Source organism: Pempheris klunzingeri, chromosome 7 (assembly GCF_042242105.1).
Source record: "Pempheris klunzingeri isolate RE-2024b chromosome 7, fPemKlu1.hap1, whole genome shotgun sequence".
In the NCBI taxonomy this organism is placed as follows: Eukaryota; Metazoa; Chordata; class Actinopteri; order Acropomatiformes; family Pempheridae; genus Pempheris; species Pempheris klunzingeri.
The window spans coordinates 13,404,497-13,424,221 of NC_092018.1; the positions used below are offsets into that span (position 1 = coordinate 13,404,497).

Below are 19,725 nucleotides of genomic sequence, written 5' to 3' on the forward strand. Positions count from 1 at the left end.
CCATAATGCTGTCTTTATATTAAGTGTTTTCTGATCACAGAGGCCAAACTCTGCACAAAATCTCTTACAACATTTCCCAAAAGACCTCATATTCACTGCAATAATTTTGGGAACTTAGTGTTGCAGATTCATGAGTTGGCACAGTCACGATTTACATGGCCTTGCCAATAAATCATAAAATTTACAAAGAAACAAAGAAAGGCTTTATTTGTTAGACCTGTGGTACCGGGTCATTTTCAACTCATTGCCCATGGTTTGGAAATATAGTTGTATTCTGATTTGGTCATATATTTGTGATCTACGTTCAAACATTTACTGACAATTTGTTATGAGGCAAACTGTTTGGCACCAAGGCATCTTGCGATAATGAAACTTTCACTAATCATTTTAAGTTGCACCGTGGTAATGTAGGGGAAAGGGCACCTGACCAGCACTGTTGAGATTCAGGTTCACTTGTTGGAAGTGGTGCTTCCTTCTTAGTTGCCCGACTAAATACAGTGCACTAAAAATAGTGCCCACTGGTGGGAAGCCAGTGAGGGATCACAAGTATGTCACTGCACTAGTGGCTTCGTTGTCTCTTCAGAGGTTATTGTGTGGGATGTGCGGAGGACGTGCGTGTGTTTACATGTGTTTGTGTGTGCTCCAGGGCGAGAGAGGTCTTCCAGGCCAAACGGGTGCACCAGGAAAAAGAGGCTCTGTTGGTGGGATGGGATTGCCTGGAAAACAAGGAGAGCCCGGAGCTAAAGGGCAACCAGTGAGCACTGATTTGCCAAATACAAACTAACTTATTTGCTTGTTCAGCGATGAAAAGTGTCTTACTTTCCCATCACTTCTGTTTATCAGGGGGATACTGGTGAACAAGGATTTCCAGGGGTGTTGGGTCTGTTTGGACCAAAGGTTCGTGCTCCCATCAAGCTCCTCTGACAACCTGATGTCAATCAGACACATAAAGTTTTAGTTTTCCATTCTGAATTCAATTCTTGTCTTTGAGACAGTAAAATTACCCCGACAGTAGTTTCTCACCTTTTGGTTGAAGTACTTTAGTGAAGTGAATGTCTGAAATTGTCTGGAGGTACATTTCATTATATTATCTTCAGTAAAAATTGGTGTGAAAGCTGTTAGGTATTACAGTAACATGCCCCAGGATGACATCTGCTACAACGTAAGTCTGCTTTACGTAGAGCACTGCTGCTCCATAGATTATAGCCAGCTGTAGAAACAGAACAGGCTCTGCTGGAGTCTCACTCTTTAATTTGAAACCCGAAGAGTGATGTTGGATATTTTCCTACTGTGTGTTAGTTGAAGAGGAGTGTGAAGCAGATGAGCTTCGTGTTAGTGCTCAGTATCGTTTATGATAATTGTTCTACCTCGGAAGCAATGAGTGGGGATGATAAGAGCAGAGTCACCAGATAAAAGTGTAGAATTTAAAGGCACCGAAACAAAGTGTTAAAACATCTGAAGTCCTGGAGTGATGAATGCTTGTAATTACGTAACTGCAGCAGTATTGACCTTATTTTATATAAGAAGAGATATTAAGCTGTTTGCACTAGTTTCTTGTAAAACTTTTCCACTTCTTCAGCATTATTACATTAATCACACTAAAGATATTTCTTTATTTCCATGGTACTATTATGATAAATATAACAAAACCGCTGCGCTGCAAACCATTTGTTTTTACGGCTATTTTAGGGGAGATTAAAACTGGTAGCATATCGTTAAGTTGGGTAGCTGGTTGGTAGAGGTGTATGAAATAATTACACTTTGCATACACTAAGAAAGCTGTTTAGTGTGGAGTTGCCCATAGATGACACCACCCACAATTTTCTCTAGGGGCAAGTTTCAAAGATTTTGCTCGGCTTTGAAGAACCGGGGAAGCAGGGTGACAGTGAATTGGCACAAACACAAACATCGAGCAGTAATTTATTAAGCAAAAACATTTTTTTTCAAATTCTTTCGAAATTTCACAAAGCAGAAAAATATTGATAGATGAATCAATAATGAAGTTTAACTGATGGCCCTGGTACTGTGGAAAAAGAGATATTTTGTGTTTAATAAGAGAAGATGAAGCCTTGACACTAATGTTGTGTGACATCTGAAGCCACGCCCCTTTTCCATACCTCATGCCACTTCTAGGCAAGTTTTGAGTATACAAACGTATAGTATAGTGTAGTATAGTATAGTATTTGTGGGACGAATAAAGGTTTATCTTATCTCAGTAAACCCTCTTTTATTATTAAGTGAGCTTTTAATTGATCTATTGTCCTAAAATCCAACGCACACAGGAAATGGAGAACCCACTCAGAGCTATAATCAGTTAGAATGAACTGCAAATGGTTCACAGCAGGACAACTACTCACTTTTACTACAAAACAAAATAGTATCCATAGATAATTAGGATTGGCATATAGTACAGTCCACTTCTAATTAGTATGTACTCTGGAATGTTTACTTAGTCACCACCTAGTGGCCATTAGGGGAACTGCAGATGTTCTAGCATTAACATTGTGGTTGTCACTTGCAAACCACAGAGACATTTGTTAATTTAACTAATCCTACTCGTTGTCAATAGAGGTCAACAAAGGTCATTGATTACTTAGAACTGTGGATAAGGTATGGTAAGATTAATGGTTAAACCAGTAATAAGAAATGAGTATTTTTGTCTTGCTAGGGACCCCCAGGAGACTTTGGCCCAGCAGGGATTCAGGGACCGAAAGGACCTCGTGGTTTGATGGTAAGATGAAGATTGCCGTTAGTGTGGTAACCCAGTGCAGTATTTCAGCCGATGCCAGTGCAGCGGACTCAAACTGCAGAGTCGATGTGAAAAATAAGCAGAGCCCCCATCGGATGCTCCATCATATGTGTCCTCGGTTACTAACATGCCTTCACTTTTCAGGGTATGGATGGAGCTTTGGGTCCCGTTGGCATCATCGGCCCCAGCGGTCATCCTGTATGTACCTCATATCTCATCCCATCTGCCAAGCTTTATGTGACTTCTCTCTGCTTTTTGGCAGTGATGGAGTGATCCTCTGTCTCCTTTCTCTCCATCAGGGACCCCAGGGTGACAAAGGAAGTCGGGGGGAGACGGTGCGTGGCGCTGTTTTGATGAATCCTTTTCTGCCTGTACTGTGAGCACAGAATAGGATACTTAGTATGGAGACAGCACACCACTCAGCCTCTTTTGCCCTCAGCACTTTTCATTTCCTATTGTGCTCTACTGTTTGTTGTTACACTCACAGTGACACTTAGCTGCTGTGGAATTCCTGTCAGGGTGATAAATGTTGGCTGCATGCTCATCTCAAGCTTTTTAAGAGGTTTGTTGAGCACTCATACACAGGCATAATTCACAAGCGCACTCCTAAAACGCCAACATTCATGTCTGGGTTTGCTGCGCGGAAATAGGATTTGCTGTGTAAAAATAAGATTTCTGAGTGTTGGCTTGCAAAGGAAAGGGCAATTCAACATACAGTAGATAAAGACCATCTATTGAAATGGTATCACAAAGACTGCATTACACTGCATGATACAATAATATCTGCTCTGCTCTCAAACTCATTCTCTTATTGTGGGATTGGCCACTTATGAATATTGATTTCGTTTTCTTTCATCTCCAACAGGGGTTGCAAGGACCAAGGGTGAGTAATTATTCACTTCAGTAGCTTAATCATTATTCTTTGCACAGCCCTGTGGCCTGCTCAGTACTGGAAGAAATGAATGAACTACTTTATCTTCTTCTATAAAGGCCAAGTTCTAAATAATTTGAAGGCTCATGCGCTGATGCAATTTTTCAGGGATATCCTGGCCCGCGTGGACCACCTGGACCACCAGTGAGTTTTTCATTTTGTATATCTCGCATATGAAACAAGACTGCACATTTTAATTTCATGTAATTCAGTCGAAATTTCAGTGTGTAAACAAGTGAAAGAAAATCACCAGCGAGGATTATGCTTAGGAGTTCTTAACACGATTCAGTAATGTGCATCTGAAATAGGTACCTCTCAGATCAAAGAGAGACTCGAGAACACTGACTGATTTGCAGTCTTTTATAGTGCAAACAGATAAGTGTCTTGACTCTACTGAGTCAAAATGTGCTGATGTATTGCATCAGCACATTACATGCGCGTAGTGCAAAAACAACTCTCTCACGAAAAATTTCTTTTGTTTCCAAGAACTTTTTTTTTTTTTTGCATTTAAGAAGACTCATGAAAAAGTAATAGTTTAAACATGAAGAGATGAGAGAGACTTTATTGATCCCACACTGGGGAAATTCACTTAGGTGTTATCGCTCTACGAGTATCAAGAAACTGTTTCAAACATATTTGGTAAAATGAGCTGATCTGCATTTACCACAAGAGAGATTACACCATGTTACGCCATTGGCAGTTTTTTTCCCCCCATTGGTGCCGATCCTGGAAACAGTCTGGTCTCTTGATGGATCTGACGACACCTGAGGTAGTCATGTTAAGTGTGTTTTCATAATTCAGATCTCAGGGTTACACCCCAAATCACAGCTGTACACCCGGCTGTGGCCGCAGCATGTAGTCTGCTGCAAAATCATATGAAGAAGTGAAACTCATTAGTGCATTTACACCCAAGCTAGACTGTATGTCAAGTGCCTTATTTAGAGAATAATCTAACTAGTTACAGACCTGCTTGTTTCCCACTGTGGTCTGATTCATATAGATGCTAGCGAGGGGCTCTTTTTTTCTGCATTCGACACGCCTCATTTCCTGTGCGTTCATGCTTTGTTTCCTGTGAATTAATTATTGTTTCTGTGCATGTCTGCGTATTGGGTGACAAAGACAGAACCCACCACAGTGAAGATTAAGATTTATGGAACTGCTTCCTGAGGACAATACACTGAGAAAAAAAGTGCCAGCAAGAAAAAAAAAAAAAAAACACAGAAGTGGGTCAATATTCATGGTGCATATATTAAAGGTTTCTCTCTTGGGCTTTCAGGGTCTTCCCAGTTCTGCCCTTTCACTTGTAAGTATGTTTCTCCTTTTTGTCAGTTCGGGGTATTGGGAATGATATGTTTGTACAAACTGTGAGGAAAAGACTACGGCTGTGGTTACTTTATTGCCTTGCTGTCTTCTTTGGTAGAGAAATGAGGCTCTCGGTGCTGCTTTTCAAGTCATCATCGATTCTCAAGCTGCACTGAGGCCAGAGGTTAGTTTTCAGAGCATCTGTGCTCCTAATTCTTATTATTAATCTAAATGAGCGTGTATAGACCTGAACATGTTAGAGATCCTGTCAAAAAAATTAGCTCATTTAAATTTATTTTTGAAAAATCATGCCAATATTTATGTCTGAAGCAGAACTATCAGAGCATGGACCTGCCCATGTTAGACCAGAGCACAGACATCTTCAAGACCCTGCAGCATCTCAGCTCTCTGATCCAGAGTCTTAAGAACCCGCTGGGAACCCGTGACAACCCTGCGCGCATCTGCCGAGACCTCTACAACTGCGAGCAGAGGATGTACGATGGTGAGGAGACATTTTTACTGCTTAGTCACTCCTGTGCACATATTCATTCCATTCTTGTTGTTCTAATTAAGAGCCGTCTCCTCCTCTGCTGCTGCTACCCTTTGGCAGGCACTTACTGGATCGACCCGAACCTCGGCTGCGCTGCCGACACCATCGAGGTGACGTGCAACTTCACTGCTGGAGGACAGACTTGCCTGAAACCCATCACAGTGTCCAAGGTTGGAATCACTTCTGTTTAGCCACTTGAGTCAGCTAGACAAAACACCCAGATGAAATGTAAACTCATATTACTTAGATACAGACAACGTCTCTTTGGGAGCTCATTATGCAGACACTGGTATGAATATCAAATCCAGCGTTGCTGGTGTGCATGTGGGGAAAGTTCTCTTCTTTTTTTTTAAAGAAATAATTTATAAAGAAGAAAAACTTGGAGTTTAATGTTCATGTGATAAATTAAGGCAACCAGCTGTTCATTTTCTGGCTCTATACTATAAATTGTAGCTCTTTTTCAATGGATAATTATGGCAATGAATCTTAAGGCTCCCCATTTAGTCCTGTTGGCTAAGTCACCATCAAAGGCACGCTCAGTTGGCAAGTAAATAGTGTCTTCTCTTCTCATGCCTGTATTTTGGAGTTGTACTGCAGCCAGAAGATAATGCAACAAAACATCACACAGACTTGATGCCTGCATAAACTTTAAAGGGAGGGCAGACGATCACACTCGAGGCGCAATCTGTGACCCAGATGTAACGTATTTCTAATTATAAATAACAGAATTGCGGTCTGCTCTCAACTCCCAAATTGATTGTGTTCAACTTCTTCTATTACAGAGATCAATACTTAACAGCTAAGTCCAGTTATTAAAGTTTACATCAGGAATGTCAAAACAGTCAATCGGCAGTACACTTGCTTTACAGTTGGGGATAGGAGTGGGTCGTATCCAGATGAACTTCGTCCACCTTTTGAGCACTGAGGCCGTGCAGCACATCACCATTCACTGCCTCAACACGTCCGTGTGGGCAGCAGGACCCTCTCTGCAGCCTTCATCCAGGGCTGTGAGCTTCAAGGCCTGGTCAGGGGAGAAGATTCAGGCAGGCGACCTCCTGGAGCCGCTCATACCCAGGGATGACTGCTGGGTATGCACAGTTAGTCTTTTGGCATGGGTGCAAAGTGTGTGTAGTTGAATGTCTAGTAGTAAGTTAAACTTTTTGGGAAATAAATTTTGTTTTTTTTTTGCTGGGAGTTAAATGAGAATACCACTCAATGTCTTAAGTGAGGCAACTCCACAGGGGTGCCCTTACCATGAGGTGTTTTCTTGTAAACAAACAGAATTTAAAGTTGACATTCAGTTTATTCAGTGTTACTCTCCAAAACACTGTGTGTGTGTGTGTGTGTGTGTGTGTGTGTGTGTGTCTGTCCTTGAGATCTATCAAGCGCCTTGAATTAATTCCCATACTCATAAAACATTTATAAGCCGATTTTTTAAAAAATATTTTAAATCCAGCTTTGTTCACATCCATGTTTAGGCATTCTTGCTACCAATCTTCTTCCCTTCTTTTGCTGGCACATTGCTGCATATCTTGCAATGTACCACCAGCCGTAGATCAGTGGAATAGTGGAATAGGTGCATGCATATGAGTGCTTGTACACTAGATGAAAAACTGGGAACCGCTGAAAGAAGAACTGCTCCATAGTGCCTCTAGAGGTCAGAAACTCCACATGGAACCTGTATGTATAGAGCTGAAGGCAGGAGGCAGTTGAGGCATGAAGACAGGCAGCATGGGGGAAAAGCTTGCGGGAAGAGACAAGCGTCTCTGAAGCTCACTAATAAGCATTTATCTTGTTAAATTTATACACAGCATGAAATGTAAAATGCAAACCACCAAGTCTGCTATTAGTTCCTCTCTAACTTCTTGTGGTACCAAGCCATAAAGACAGTTTTGGGTTTGTTTGTCCAGGTCTTGAGACATCTGTTTCTAATATTTAGCCTCCAGCCCAATACTGTGTAGGTGAATGGGATTTAGTTTGTCCCTAATCCACTGACCTCAGTGCTGTTTTTTTTGGAACTACTTTCTACCAAAAACAAAGTCAAACAATGAACTCTGGATTATACAAAGTAACGGTTTGTGGAACGGCTGTTGAATTTTTAAAATGGAAATATTCATTGTTTCTAGCACCACAAATAAACTCCCATGTCGACCTCCACTGTATTGAGGGTGGAGGCTGAAATCTTAGCGACAGCCACTCACAGGATGCAACTTTCACTTTCAGATCAAAGATGGCCGCTGGCACCAGACCCACTTCATCTTCCAGACCGCGGACCCAAACTTACTCCCCATAGTGACCGTGTACAACCTACCGACCACAGAACCTGGCGCACGCTATCACCTCGAGGTTGGACCTGTGTGCTTCTTGTAGGGCCTTGAATGAATAGTGGCCGGGAATGCTCCTCAAAGGAGTGAATGCATGGAGGGTGGACGGGGGAGACTAATGCTTCTGCGGTTTACAGAACAGATCCCCATTTTTCTCTCCTCAAAATATGCTCGGACTGCAGTAACAGGAGGGGGCACCAGAGAGAGAAAGCCCACTGAAAATGCAGAGATAAAGACTTCTAGCACTAATCTGCCTATGGAAAACAATAATAAGCTTCTTTTTCAGAGACTTGAGTGTGATACAAGACCTGAAGGCAGGCAAGGAAGTAATATGAACGTGTAATTCTGTCATCTCTCGGACCATGTTGTATCATAGTTTCTTCACGGTCTGATGTCTGATTTTGCAAAAACCTAAAGCTTTTTTCAAAAGAGATCTGTACAGAAATATGAAACCGTTACACCTGCAAATGCAATAATTCCTATTTTAATGTGTAAGTATTATTTATACATGTATATGTACTGTATATTGTAATATAAAGTGCAATAGTTATTGTTCCACAGCCTTTAGGCATATACAGTATCAGCATCATATCACTCATTCAGGTATACAGAGTGCCTCAGACACACAAGCGTACTGTCTCCAGGTAAGTCTCTCTGAGCCTCTAACGACTGTCCAGTGCCGAGACACGCCGCATTTATGCAGATATCTTCACACCAACAACTGCTGTGTGGTACTTTCCACGTTAAAGTGGCTTGAAGCTTTCCACAGTGTGAACCGAGAAAAGTGTGTCAAGATGCTACCTCGTACTGCGCCTCTCATCTCACGGCAAACACGCGGTCACCTGATGTAATCTGGGATGACACGGAGGCGACACCTGGTGCTGCAACAGTTGACACTCGTATGATAAACTCCCGTCAGCTCTCTGCGAAGCTACGTCTTTTTTTACGAAAAAGGGAAGATTGTTAAATATATATGCAGGCCAAATTCACTAAATTATATTGTCATGGTAGCATTTTAACATTTAATACTCTTTGTACTATCTGACACAGTCTGACACTATAAGTTAAGTGTTTTTTATCTCCCTAAATGTAAATGTCTATAATTATACAACCTTTATTATCTACAGTGGACTCTATTTAAATTTTATTTAATTTCTGAGTAGCTTTACAATTCAAAACCAGGCATCAACACTATGTTTTATCACATTTTTGGCCATTTTGGAGCTTTAAGGATTCTACAGTCTGTATGGGGTTTTTCTAGTTAAACTGTCCTCGGCAATCAACTGTATTTTAGGACATTATCATCTTTTTGTTTTATTTTACTGTTCATGCATTTGTCACTCAAAGGTGCAGCAATGATGGTTGGTTCAGCCAATCTATAAACTCAGAGGATTTCGTACAATACACAACATTAAACTACCACAGTACAAAGCTTACAGTGTTTGGTCTGTACAGACATATTCTGCTGCGTGAATGAAGTCTAATGACTCAACAGGTAATTCAATAAATGTCTGAAACCTTTGTTGATAAGCAGCTTTTACATTTTTTTTTTTTTCATCGAACAAAAGCTCATAGTAAAGTGAGAAAATAAAATGTGTTCAAACTGCCTATTTGTGGCAGTGTGTTTTAGCCTCCCGTTAACAGTTCACAGCTGGAACTGTCACATCATGATGGATTTCTAAACATGGAGAGAATGTGTTTTTCTCACTTTCCCACCCAGATCCCTTTTTAGTGGTGACAGCAGCCTTATTTGATACAAATGCACAGGCAGACTTGGAGGTTGAAAGCAGTGTATTAGCAGACTTCTGTATCTTGACATACATGGTCTTTATCTCGGGCACATGGCATGGCGGCCCCCATCAATGGGAAGGTTCACTCCAGTGATGAAGCTGGCAGCATCGGACGCCAGGAAGGCGATGCTGTGGGCCACCTCCTCCACCTCACCAGGGCGACCGAGGGCATGGGTCTGCTTACACTTGGCAAGAAACTGGGGGCGAGAGTGACAGAATGAGGAGGAGGATGGGGATGAAGATCTTCCAGAAACACAATACATGCCAGGCCAGAATTAAACACAAAAGATCAGTTACATGTTTGAGATGTCCTCCTAATACTTTATATAATGCTAGAACCTCTTTACACATGTGGTAACATACAGTATTGACATGATCCGTCACCTGTGCATACTGTTCCTCATCCAGTCCTGCTCTCTTGTGGACATCTGTGACGATCACACCAGGACTGAAGAGTTGCAGCAGGGTGGGGATACAAAATACGGTACATTAAAAATGGTCATTTCCAACGGAAGCAACTGATATCAATGATTTTTGAATCCAAAATCCATTGGAACTGTTTACTAATTGTATGCATGCAAAATATGAGTGAGATCAATTCCTGAACACAATAAAAATCCATTTTACTCAAGACTCACCACACTGAATTCACTCTGACTTGCTTTGACGCCAGCTCTGAAATAAAAGTTGTTTTTTTTTCTTAAATATAAACTTTAACAATACTGAACATGTAGTACAAGGAGAAAAATGGCTCGCTCACCAAGTGCTGTACAACGTGTGAACTGATCGATTGCAGATTTGGACATGCAGTAGGCCAGCACACCAGGGAACTACAGAGGGGAAACAGTGTGTCACAATTCTCAGAGACAATAAAAGTAAAAGACATGATGTGGAGAATCTGCTACTTAACACCCACTGATCTCTGTCCATTCACACTGGATACATTGACGATGGAGCCTTTGGTCTTGATAAGGTGGGGCACGCAAAGTTGAGTCAGGTGGTATACAGATCTGCAATGTGAAACAAACATTACAGGATATTATTACCTAAAATGACTGAAAATCAAACACTAAATATCAAGGGAATCTGTGTCTTCTCGAGGCTGTAAAGGGCAACTGCATCTGATCATCTTTGATGCCATTCCCCAGCATGATAAGAGTGGTATCACACCTACGTCCACACATTTAGACCGGTAGAAATCTGTGTGTGACCACACCATACTTCAGTCCAACTGAATGCAATGATAAATGCAGTAGCAAGCGAGATTCACACAACCAGCAAACATTGCGTCATTCATCTTACCACTCAGAACATTTGTTTGTTTCTTGTGCAAAATAATATTTTAAAAGATGAAGTTGTGTTCAGTTATTGTTAAAGTCTTCCAGGCGTACATCACTTACAGCAACTGGCTGCAAATACCCCAGCTTCTGTACACTCAGCACTAACATGTCACCATTATGATGTGTCAGGTGTTTGAAATCCTACCTGACATTGATGTTCATGACCGTGTCATACTGAGCCAGGTCTGTTGTCTCGATGCTGCCCATGGCCAGGATACCCGCGCTGTTAATCAGAACATCGAGCTGGCCGAAGTGAGCGATGGTTTGCTCCACTGTCTTCTCCACCGTCTCCTCATCAGTGAGGTCCCCGGGAACGAGCAGAGGCTAAAACACATTCAACGTTTCATTACGTTCTGACTTTACAGGCATTTTTGCACCCATTTAAAGCACTTGTTCACACAGTACTGTAAAAAACGACTGTTAAAAGAAGTAATGTTTGGACGATAAAGTAAAATCGTTTGCATGTCTTGTCGTGTATGTCAGTGTCACTACGACTCTATATAATAAACGTACTTACATTCATGCTGGTACACACATTTGACATGAGACTAATTTAATTTAGTTTTAGGTACAGGGTTCCTCACAGACCCCCTATCACGACATCGTGCAGAAATAAATGATGGGTACATAAAACAATATATTTTTGTGACATACTCTTGACAAACTTTCTCATTTGGGTCAGTTCAGCACCATGGAAACAACCACAACAGTGGAGCGCACACACACACACCTGTGGCAGAGGTTCATAGCGTTTTACTTTGAGAATGGCCTCAAATGTGGAAGAAAAAATGCCTATCTAGGAATGAATGGTCTGACACGCCAAGGTCGCCTCCACAGAGTTACCAAGGCTTTAACTCCATCTCTGTTGCTATGGTTACTTATTCAATGTAGCCAGTGCATTAATTTAGAACAACGAACAATCACTTCCACCGTTATTACTTAGGAGGTGTCTTATATCGTTTTTTTCACAAGTGTAGTCTTTATTAGCAACCAGCTACAGTACTCTGGTCAGCCTCATGGTTTTTGGAGTCGTCAGGGTAACGTGAGATGTCACCAGATACTAAATTGGAGTAAATTGGTAGGATTTATTGCTGATCATATCTATGCTCTTTTTATTGCTTTGGAAAAATGCATTGTCTGGAGTAGCTGAATATGACAGGAATCTCTGTTCACAGTTCCACTTGATTAATTTGTGCATTATTTCGACCAACCTTTGTATTCACACACATCTAAATTCTTGAGCAAAAAGCCAAACCTTGCAGAGCTGAGAGTCCATATCTAAACAATTCATCTCTTCGATATCTGGATGTACAAAAAAGGCTGTTAAAATAAGTACTTTAAGCTTAACCACATTTTACTACTATTTTATTCTCTTTAAAATCTTTTTCATTACAACTTAACCCGCCTGGCATGTTCGTAATTATGGACTCAGCTTGCATACACTAAATGGTGTTTGTTGTATGCCTGTTTTGATAAAGCTAAGTGTTGTCTCATTCCTATTTATACCATTTCCAGCCTCCCAGACTAGGAATCTGTAGTTCTAAATGTGCCTACATTTAAAAACATATTTAAAATATGCTTTGTCGTCACCCCACAATTCAGTGGGGCTCTGAGGATTGTTTATGCGGAGTGATTTATACAACCGGGGGCAGTCACACCAAACTCCATTCAAAAAACAGATAATTTTAATACGTCTTCACATTCAGGCTTCCCTTCGTCCATTAAGATCTACGTTCAACGAAACTCTGGCACAGTGTCAGCATGTCTGTACTCCGGTTAAACACTATGAGAGTCCCGCAGAGTCCAGCTCAGTGTGAGAGTTACCTCGGCAGCTCCACAGTCGATGCACTGTTTGGCTATTTTGTTAAGGTTTTCCACGTCGCGGCCGTTCAGAGCCAACCGGGCTCCGAGTTTAGCGAACAGGACGCTGGTTCCTGCCCCGATGCCCGAGCTGGCTCCTGTTATCAGGGTCACTTTCCCCTTCAGCGAAGACACCTAAAATAAGACACACATACAAACGCCAGGTCAACGACACGTCAACCGTGAATACATTAACTGTCATTTAGTGGTAAAGAACTGGGAAAGAAATGCATGAGTGATAAAACATACAAGGAAACAACAGTAAATGCATGTAAAGTTACTTTAAATACATCGTCTGAGTCCATATTTTCTGTGGGGTTTTCTTGTATGCGTGAAATTACTGAAGCCAATGCGCCATGCTTCGTACCCTAATGATGACGCAATTTGACGCAGCAGGTGCTTACGGATGTGTAGTTCATATAGGACTACAACACGCTCTTTCTCCCGACTTCCATTGGCACCTTCATCATCTTATCTTTGGCCACGCAGAATGTTTAGAAATGATACTAAAAACAATGTATTAATCACGCAAGTTTTATTTGATACAAAACAATGGCAATTTATTTACATAGCCTTTTAAGAAAAAAAGATCCGAATCAGTGTTACAGTTGTGTTTTGGACCAAATTGTGAATGCATGTAGATGCCTTGGTGAATAATAAGCTACACATCTCCTAAAGCGTTGTCACATCAAGGTGGGTTTAAAGGAGAAGTAAACAATATCTTAAAATTCATAAATCATATGTAATCAGCTAGAAAGTGGAGAGAGCACAGCTAGATTTTGCTTTGAGGTGAAAATTCCAGAAAATGCAGCTGGAAAACGATATCTTGGGGCTTTTATCTCGAATTTCTAACCTCTGACAAGAGGCCATTTTAACTTTGGCAAGATCGATTCCCTTATTGGAAGTCCACATCTGTCTTAAAGGCCTATTTGAATATTTGAAAAGACAGGCGTCTATCCAGCAAAAGGGTTGGCGTGAATGGTCACATCCTTTATCCGGGTTTCAGTCAGTGGTCGGAACGTCTTTTCATTGATGGGCAGTTTCTCCAGCTCATCCAGCGTTTCCAGGCCATCGATAATCCTACAAGTGCGAGAGACTAAGAGGTCAGTTGCCACTACACACTAAATTCTAATCAGTCAAGAACTGCGTGTAGTGTACACTGACCAGCTGTCACATAACACTTTATTGGTATACATGTTGCTTACTTTCCAAACACTGTGTACTTCATGTCCAGATGGGGCTGTTTGGCATATGTGAAGAAAAACTGGGAGCCATTTGTGTTGGGGCCATTGTTTGCCATTGAGACCACTCCTCTTACATTATGCTGAAATAAAAGAGGGGAGAAAAGTGACCATGTTAAAGACTGACTCTTGATTAAAAACTAAGCAAATGAGCAAGAGTTAGTAGGAACTCACTTTTAGGTGTTCACTGTACTCATCTTCAAATTTGCGCCCCCATATACTGGTTCCTCCTTTACCTGTGCCTGAGTGGTTTGATCAAAATACAGGGAACAAGACGTGAGGATGTGAATTCTGACATTTCAGCACTGAAATGAAGCAGATGACAACAATCCTGTACCTGTAGGATCTCCGGTTTGAACCATGAAACCTTTAATATTTCGGTGGAAGATGCACCCACTGTAGAACCCACTGGCACACAATGCAAGGAAGTTCTGCAAATAGTAAATAAGCGTTATTATATTCCATAACTTCCAAAAAACACGACATAACCATGTCTGTAATATCATATAAAAGCAGTAGAGTGGTATTTAGATCTTTTACTAAATAGAAGTACAATCCCACACCGTAAAAATACTGTTACAAGTAAAAGGTCTGCACTGAAAATGATACTTCATAAAAATGTGCAAGTATAATCCAGAAAATCTACTTGAAGTATTAAAAGTACTCAATGCAGAAACACGTCCCCTGTTTTACTGCTGTAATTGAGATGGGGTTCATTTTTTTTTTATTTTCTGCTGATTATTTTCTTGATAAATCAATTAATTCATTGTTTGGTTTGTAAAACTTCTGAAACTGAGATAAACATGAAGGTGAGAAAGTGAGAAATGTCAACACAATCACCCAGGGCCCAAGGCGATTTCAACTTCACCATGTTAGGAGAACTTATTAGAAATACATTGTTACTGTTAAAATAATTAAAAGGAAAACAAGCAAATTACAGGCAGATGAAGCTGGAACCATAAAATGTTTTTGTATGAAAAATGCCAACCCATTTTCTGCCAATCAGCTTTATAAACAATATATACTAAATATACTGCTGGTTGTTTCATTTATAACATTCATATAGGCTCTTTTTAAGTTTTGTATTCAGAAATCTAACCTTTAACTTCGTAACTAAAGGCGTGATATAAAAGTTAGTGAAGTAGAAACTGGCATTAAAAGAAAAGACCTCATATTTTTACATTAGTTCAGTACTCCCGCCACGGAATAAAAGCAACGGACGTTAAAGAAACTGCAGAATTTATAATAATATAAGAAGACAACTTAAATGCACATAGGAGGTCTTAAGTCCTTGTAAACTGATCTTCATGCCCGCTCTGACCGGAAAACAACAGCAAACCAAAACTGTAAAGTAACTTTAACTGTTGACCCACCTCACATGTTCTCGGTGTGCGCTCACAAAACAACTCAATCTTAATTTCTCCTAAATCTGTGTGAAGGGTGACCGCCTGTAAAATGTACAAAGGGAAAAAAAAAAACATATGAAATCGTTAAACGCCGACTGTTAAGAGTGGCTATGCATTCATTCATTGCCTGTTTGCTAACTAGCTTAGCCTGTTAGCAAGACTCAAAAATAAGCAAGTGCTCGTTAGACGTTCCTGGACAGGCTGCTAACAAACTAAACCGCGCTAAACTACCTTTATTAGTTAACAGCTTCTTAAACAGTTTTTATTACGTTCATGCTGACAGCTACCTACTGAAAATGTTTACTGTGAAATTTACCATTTCAAATGTTGCGTCTGCGAACAAGTGCGTCGTAGAAACATGTCCGTGTGGGTGCTGTAGCTAAGCGCTCAATGGTTCCGCCAGGGATTTGGGGACATTTAAAAAGGGCACATACATAGCAACATGACACATTTGTTAATTTTATACTGTGCCAATCATTTAGCTATTAGTAAATATTATGAATATGCTCAATGGAAACAACCACAACTGTATAGCCTGTGCAGAGAATGTACACTTCGTGCTGTAAGGGAATGGACACGTTTACCTGCAATGGGGCCTCTGGACAAAAATTCGGTGCACTTTTTAGCCCCAAAAAATACTCCTTCTCTGCACAATTTATACCATTAATCGTGGTTTCTCTGCTAGAGTATTAGATTTGTTATTGGGCAATATAATAAATACAATAATTTTACGAGAATGCGACATACAGGCACAAAACTGAGATCTCTTAAAACTAGACTTCAACACAGTGACCTGCTTCAAGACCTTGCCTCAACAGCAGGTACTTCTTGAATTAAGTGTTAGTAAAATGGCATTAGCCTTGTACAGGTGTCCTCCTGTTACTTCTCAATAATATCATGACTATCACAATGCCTTGAGTCTGATATGGTACCTGGGATATTGTAGAGATTGTATAATACAATAGAGAACTGAGTCATTCACAGAGACCAAGAAAAATTTGGTCAACCAAGTTTATTTTATTTTACCTCTAGTGGATGGTGTGCAGAACAGGATGGGACACATGTTCAAACAGAATACTCACATTCACATCATTCATGCCAATACTGATGCACTGATGATTTCCTATTAATTAAAACCTTTTGGCAACCAAACACTGCATGAAGTCAAAATTGTATATAAACTATGACTGGAATTAAGGTGAGGAACATTGAATAATAATAATAATTTAAAAGAATGTACCCAAAACTAATGATTTTAAGAGGTGAACATCAAGGGGTGACAAAGTCTCACCATGCCGACATACATTCTCACTAATGACACCCTCTCACTCACACACACTTTATCTGTGCTAATTACAATGAAGACACAACACTTCCAAAACAATACAGCTCAATTTATACATGGACAATAACGCAGAATCAAGGTTAAACCAAGTGGTTTCTTTTAAAAACACAAACACATTTTGTTTTAAACCAGCAGCCACTATTAAATACACCAAACTAGAAAAGAATGTATAGAAATGCATATAAAACTGTAACTGTAAAAAACAACTGTTTAAATTAATAAAAATACCAGGTGTAATAAAAAATAGGCAATCAACTCAAAAAAGAAGTGAGTACTAGCTGGCTTCCTGAGAAATTTTTGTTATATTTTAATATTACTAATAGCTGTCAAAATGAAAATAAAATAAAATCAATTAAAATGATGGAGGGGAAAAAGGAGAAAAAGATTAATAACAACAATGAGACAAAAAGCTAATCTAGTTACTGATACCACTTTACTAGCAACATACACAATGTATTTTTGATGTACTGACCATTTACTTGCTGCGCTCACTGCAACACTTCACATTTGACACAACGTTATCTCATGTCACTCTTAATAATACAATAGCTGATTGTCTTAACCAATGGTGTATTGCTGAGGTGTCCTGGGTGTCATAAAAATGTTTTTTCTGTGAATAATTTGGAGAAAGAAAATCCAAACAAATTTAAATGATTACCTAATATCATTTTAATCTCGTGGCTGGCAGTCATTGGGTCGACCTCCCCATACCAAAAACAGACACAACAAAGTGATGTATACATTACGTTGTATACCATTATTTGCATTTACCTAAATGTAACTTGTGGGAGAGGTGCTGTAGTGCAAAAGCATTCTCTAGGACCAAAAGTCTCCTCTGACCAAGTGAACTTTAAATTCTCACCATCACCATAGTAAAATGAATATGACAAAAGGAATGCCCATGCACGTTAGAAAACTACATCACTAACCTTTACATAGTTTAAATAAAGGCAATATTGCACAATATAGCATAGTTTAACAGATCACTGAAGTAATTGTACATAGCTTAAACTATTCCTATGCTTTTCAACCCAGTTACTGTTCTGTGTATTGCTACTGTCCAAGATTTCTTTGCAGTTAGGTTTATTAAAACATAAACTGATATTTTTTCTTTTTCTCGGGGTAAACACGAGGACCCCTACTGTGTGCTGTGCTGTGCCAGAGCTGTGCATTGATCTTGAACTCCGCATTTTTAGCAATGTGCTGCTTACTGTGGCAAAACACAAGTGCGGGAAAGTCACTCTCAGGCAAAAAGTATTGAACGTTTTTTGAACCACTTTGAAACCAAAAACAATAATGACAAAAATGAGATGACCTGACCTGGAAAGTACGGAGGCCCATTTATGGCAGGAAAAAAAGACAAATTTTTTGTACAATTATGAGAAATGAAGTCAAAATTGTAATCAAGTACGACTATGTCAGAATTATGAAGCATTAAGACAGTTCTTAACACCTGCTGGATGTGAGCTACTGTAAGGAGACATGCAGAAGTAGTTTTTAACTACCTCATAGCTCTAATTTAGTGAGTCGAAATGATAAGATATTATTATGTTATTTTGACCTCGACATTTTAAAAAAAATTCTATAATACTCTTTAAATTTAATAACACTAATAATTTATCTTTTTATTTCCCTGGCAGGGATGGGTCGCCATAAGAGGTTAGTGTATCTGGCACACACACAAAAAAAAAAAACACTTTAAAACTACACAACCAAAAAACCCATCACACAATAAAACAAAAAATAAACAATGTTGTCATTCCCAAAACAAGCCTGCTTCACTTCAGCAATTAAAATCTAAGTCCAACTGCTAAATGTCTAGATCGCTATTACAAATAAGACTGGTAGACATTTTCCTGAATTATTCTAAAGAATAATGTCCTTCTGACTTTTATGTTTTAAGTTGTCAAACGTGCAAAGCAACACTGATTAAGAGAGTTGAAGCTGCACAAAGGAAGACTTTAAGTAAGAAGAAAGTCAGCACAGCCAGTGTCACAAGGCGAGGATACAACACAAAGGAAATGTCTCAATAATAACATTTGAGACACTTTGTGTATCTTTCATTTGCCCAAACTGATTACTGGTGTTAACTATGGTCACTTGTTAGTCCACAGTGATGAAATAAAACATGAGTGGAAAAATATGAAACTAAACAGCAGAACCGTCCTGTTACTTCCATTATTATTTGGGGCTGGGCAGTCTAGTGAATTACCTTCATCCAGACATAGTCGAGGGTGTGATCATTTGTTTTGAACTCCACAGATGCCACAATCAAAATGACAGAAAAAGTACATAACACAAAAAGAGCAAGTTAAAGTTAAGGCAACTGCCCTGGAGGCAATGGCTCTTTTCAAAAATGTCTCCTCATCTTTCAACCACATGACAAATTCTTTTTTAGGAATTACAAATTTTCTTTTCATTACCAGGAATGCAGCTTGTTTTTTTTTTTGTTTTTTTTTTTTAAACGCTTAATGCTTTTGGACATAATTGCAGACGTTTCAAATTTCACTATGATGGAGTTTCAGAAATAGCCATTTTAAACCTTATTGAAAATAGGATTAAACTCCATATTCACCTCACCTGTATGAATGAAATATAATAATCTCACATTACCCGATCAAGGTAGAAACATATTTATCTTTAAAATTTTTTCATTGTGATAAAAAACCTACGTCAACACAAGGTGAGGATCTTAAAGAACTAGACTTACCTTTAAATATGTTTTCTCACACTAAATTATCAGGGCAGACAAGTAGACCAGTGCTCAGTTTATATCCACCACAGAAAGGCTAATAAACCAATCTAGTGGTCCAGCTCAACATCTACGTTCCTTTCAGACACATTACCAATAACTGGAAGCTCAATGTCAAAGTTCAACGTCAAATCT

The 19,725-nt window shown here is 39.6% G+C and overlaps 3 protein-coding genes across 4 annotated transcripts in view; 1 reads left to right on the top strand and 2 right to left on the bottom strand.

The window, feature by feature from the left end:
• col27a1b (collagen, type XXVII, alpha 1b) overlaps window positions 1-8,958 on the top strand; it is a 67,564-nt gene extending 58,606 nt beyond the window's left edge. The window contains exons 49-61 of the mRNA XM_070833948.1: window positions 647-754; window positions 844-897; window positions 2,669-2,731; window positions 2,894-2,947; window positions 3,049-3,084; window positions 3,615-3,632; window positions 3,789-3,824; window positions 4,957-4,983; window positions 5,101-5,166; window positions 5,316-5,484; window positions 5,593-5,702; window positions 6,402-6,620; window positions 7,756-8,958. Of these exons, the coding sequence (XP_070690049.1) occupies window positions 647-754; window positions 844-897; window positions 2,669-2,731; window positions 2,894-2,947; window positions 3,049-3,084; window positions 3,615-3,632; window positions 3,789-3,824; window positions 4,957-4,983; window positions 5,101-5,166; window positions 5,316-5,484; window positions 5,593-5,702; window positions 6,402-6,620; window positions 7,756-7,902 (1,107 nt within the window). The 3' untranslated portion in view covers window positions 7,903-8,958. The remainder of the gene's footprint in view (window positions 1-646; window positions 755-843; window positions 898-2,668; window positions 2,732-2,893; window positions 2,948-3,048; window positions 3,085-3,614; window positions 3,633-3,788; window positions 3,825-4,956; window positions 4,984-5,100; window positions 5,167-5,315; window positions 5,485-5,592; window positions 5,703-6,401; window positions 6,621-7,755) is intronic.
• A 671-nt stretch (window positions 8,959-9,629) lies between these two features.
• LOC139204164 (3-oxoacyl-[acyl-carrier-protein] reductase FabG) lies at window positions 9,630-13,204 on the bottom strand. 2 transcript variants are annotated; one of them, XM_070834138.1, is made up of 8 exons: window positions 13,128-13,204; window positions 12,811-12,981; window positions 11,132-11,310; window positions 10,563-10,656; window positions 10,407-10,476; window positions 10,285-10,321; window positions 10,031-10,094; window positions 9,630-9,843 (listed from the first exon to the last, which is right to left on the bottom strand). In XM_070834138.1, the coding sequence occupies exons 1-8, from the start codon at window positions 13,149-13,151 to the stop codon at window positions 9,685-9,687; spliced, it is 798 nt and encodes a 265-aa protein (XP_070690239.1). In that variant the 5' UTR covers window positions 13,152-13,204; the 3' UTR covers window positions 9,630-9,684. The 2 variants fall into 2 exon arrangements, with proteins under 2 accessions (XP_070690239.1, XP_070690240.1); XM_070834139.1 differs by having other exon boundaries at window positions 13,137-13,203.
• A 171-nt stretch (window positions 13,205-13,375) lies between these two features.
• Window positions 13,376-15,864, bottom strand: ppil3 (peptidylprolyl isomerase (cyclophilin)-like 3). Its single transcript, XM_070834185.1, has 6 exons — window positions 15,810-15,864; window positions 15,461-15,535; window positions 14,425-14,518; window positions 14,262-14,329; window positions 14,052-14,170; window positions 13,376-13,926 (listed from the first exon to the last, which is right to left on the bottom strand). Exons 1-6 carry the CDS (start codon window positions 15,810-15,812, stop codon window positions 13,800-13,802), a joined length of 486 nt encoding a protein of 161 aa, XP_070690286.1. The 5' UTR covers window positions 15,813-15,864; the 3' UTR covers window positions 13,376-13,799.
• Between the last annotated feature and the right edge of the window lie 3,861 nt (window positions 15,865-19,725).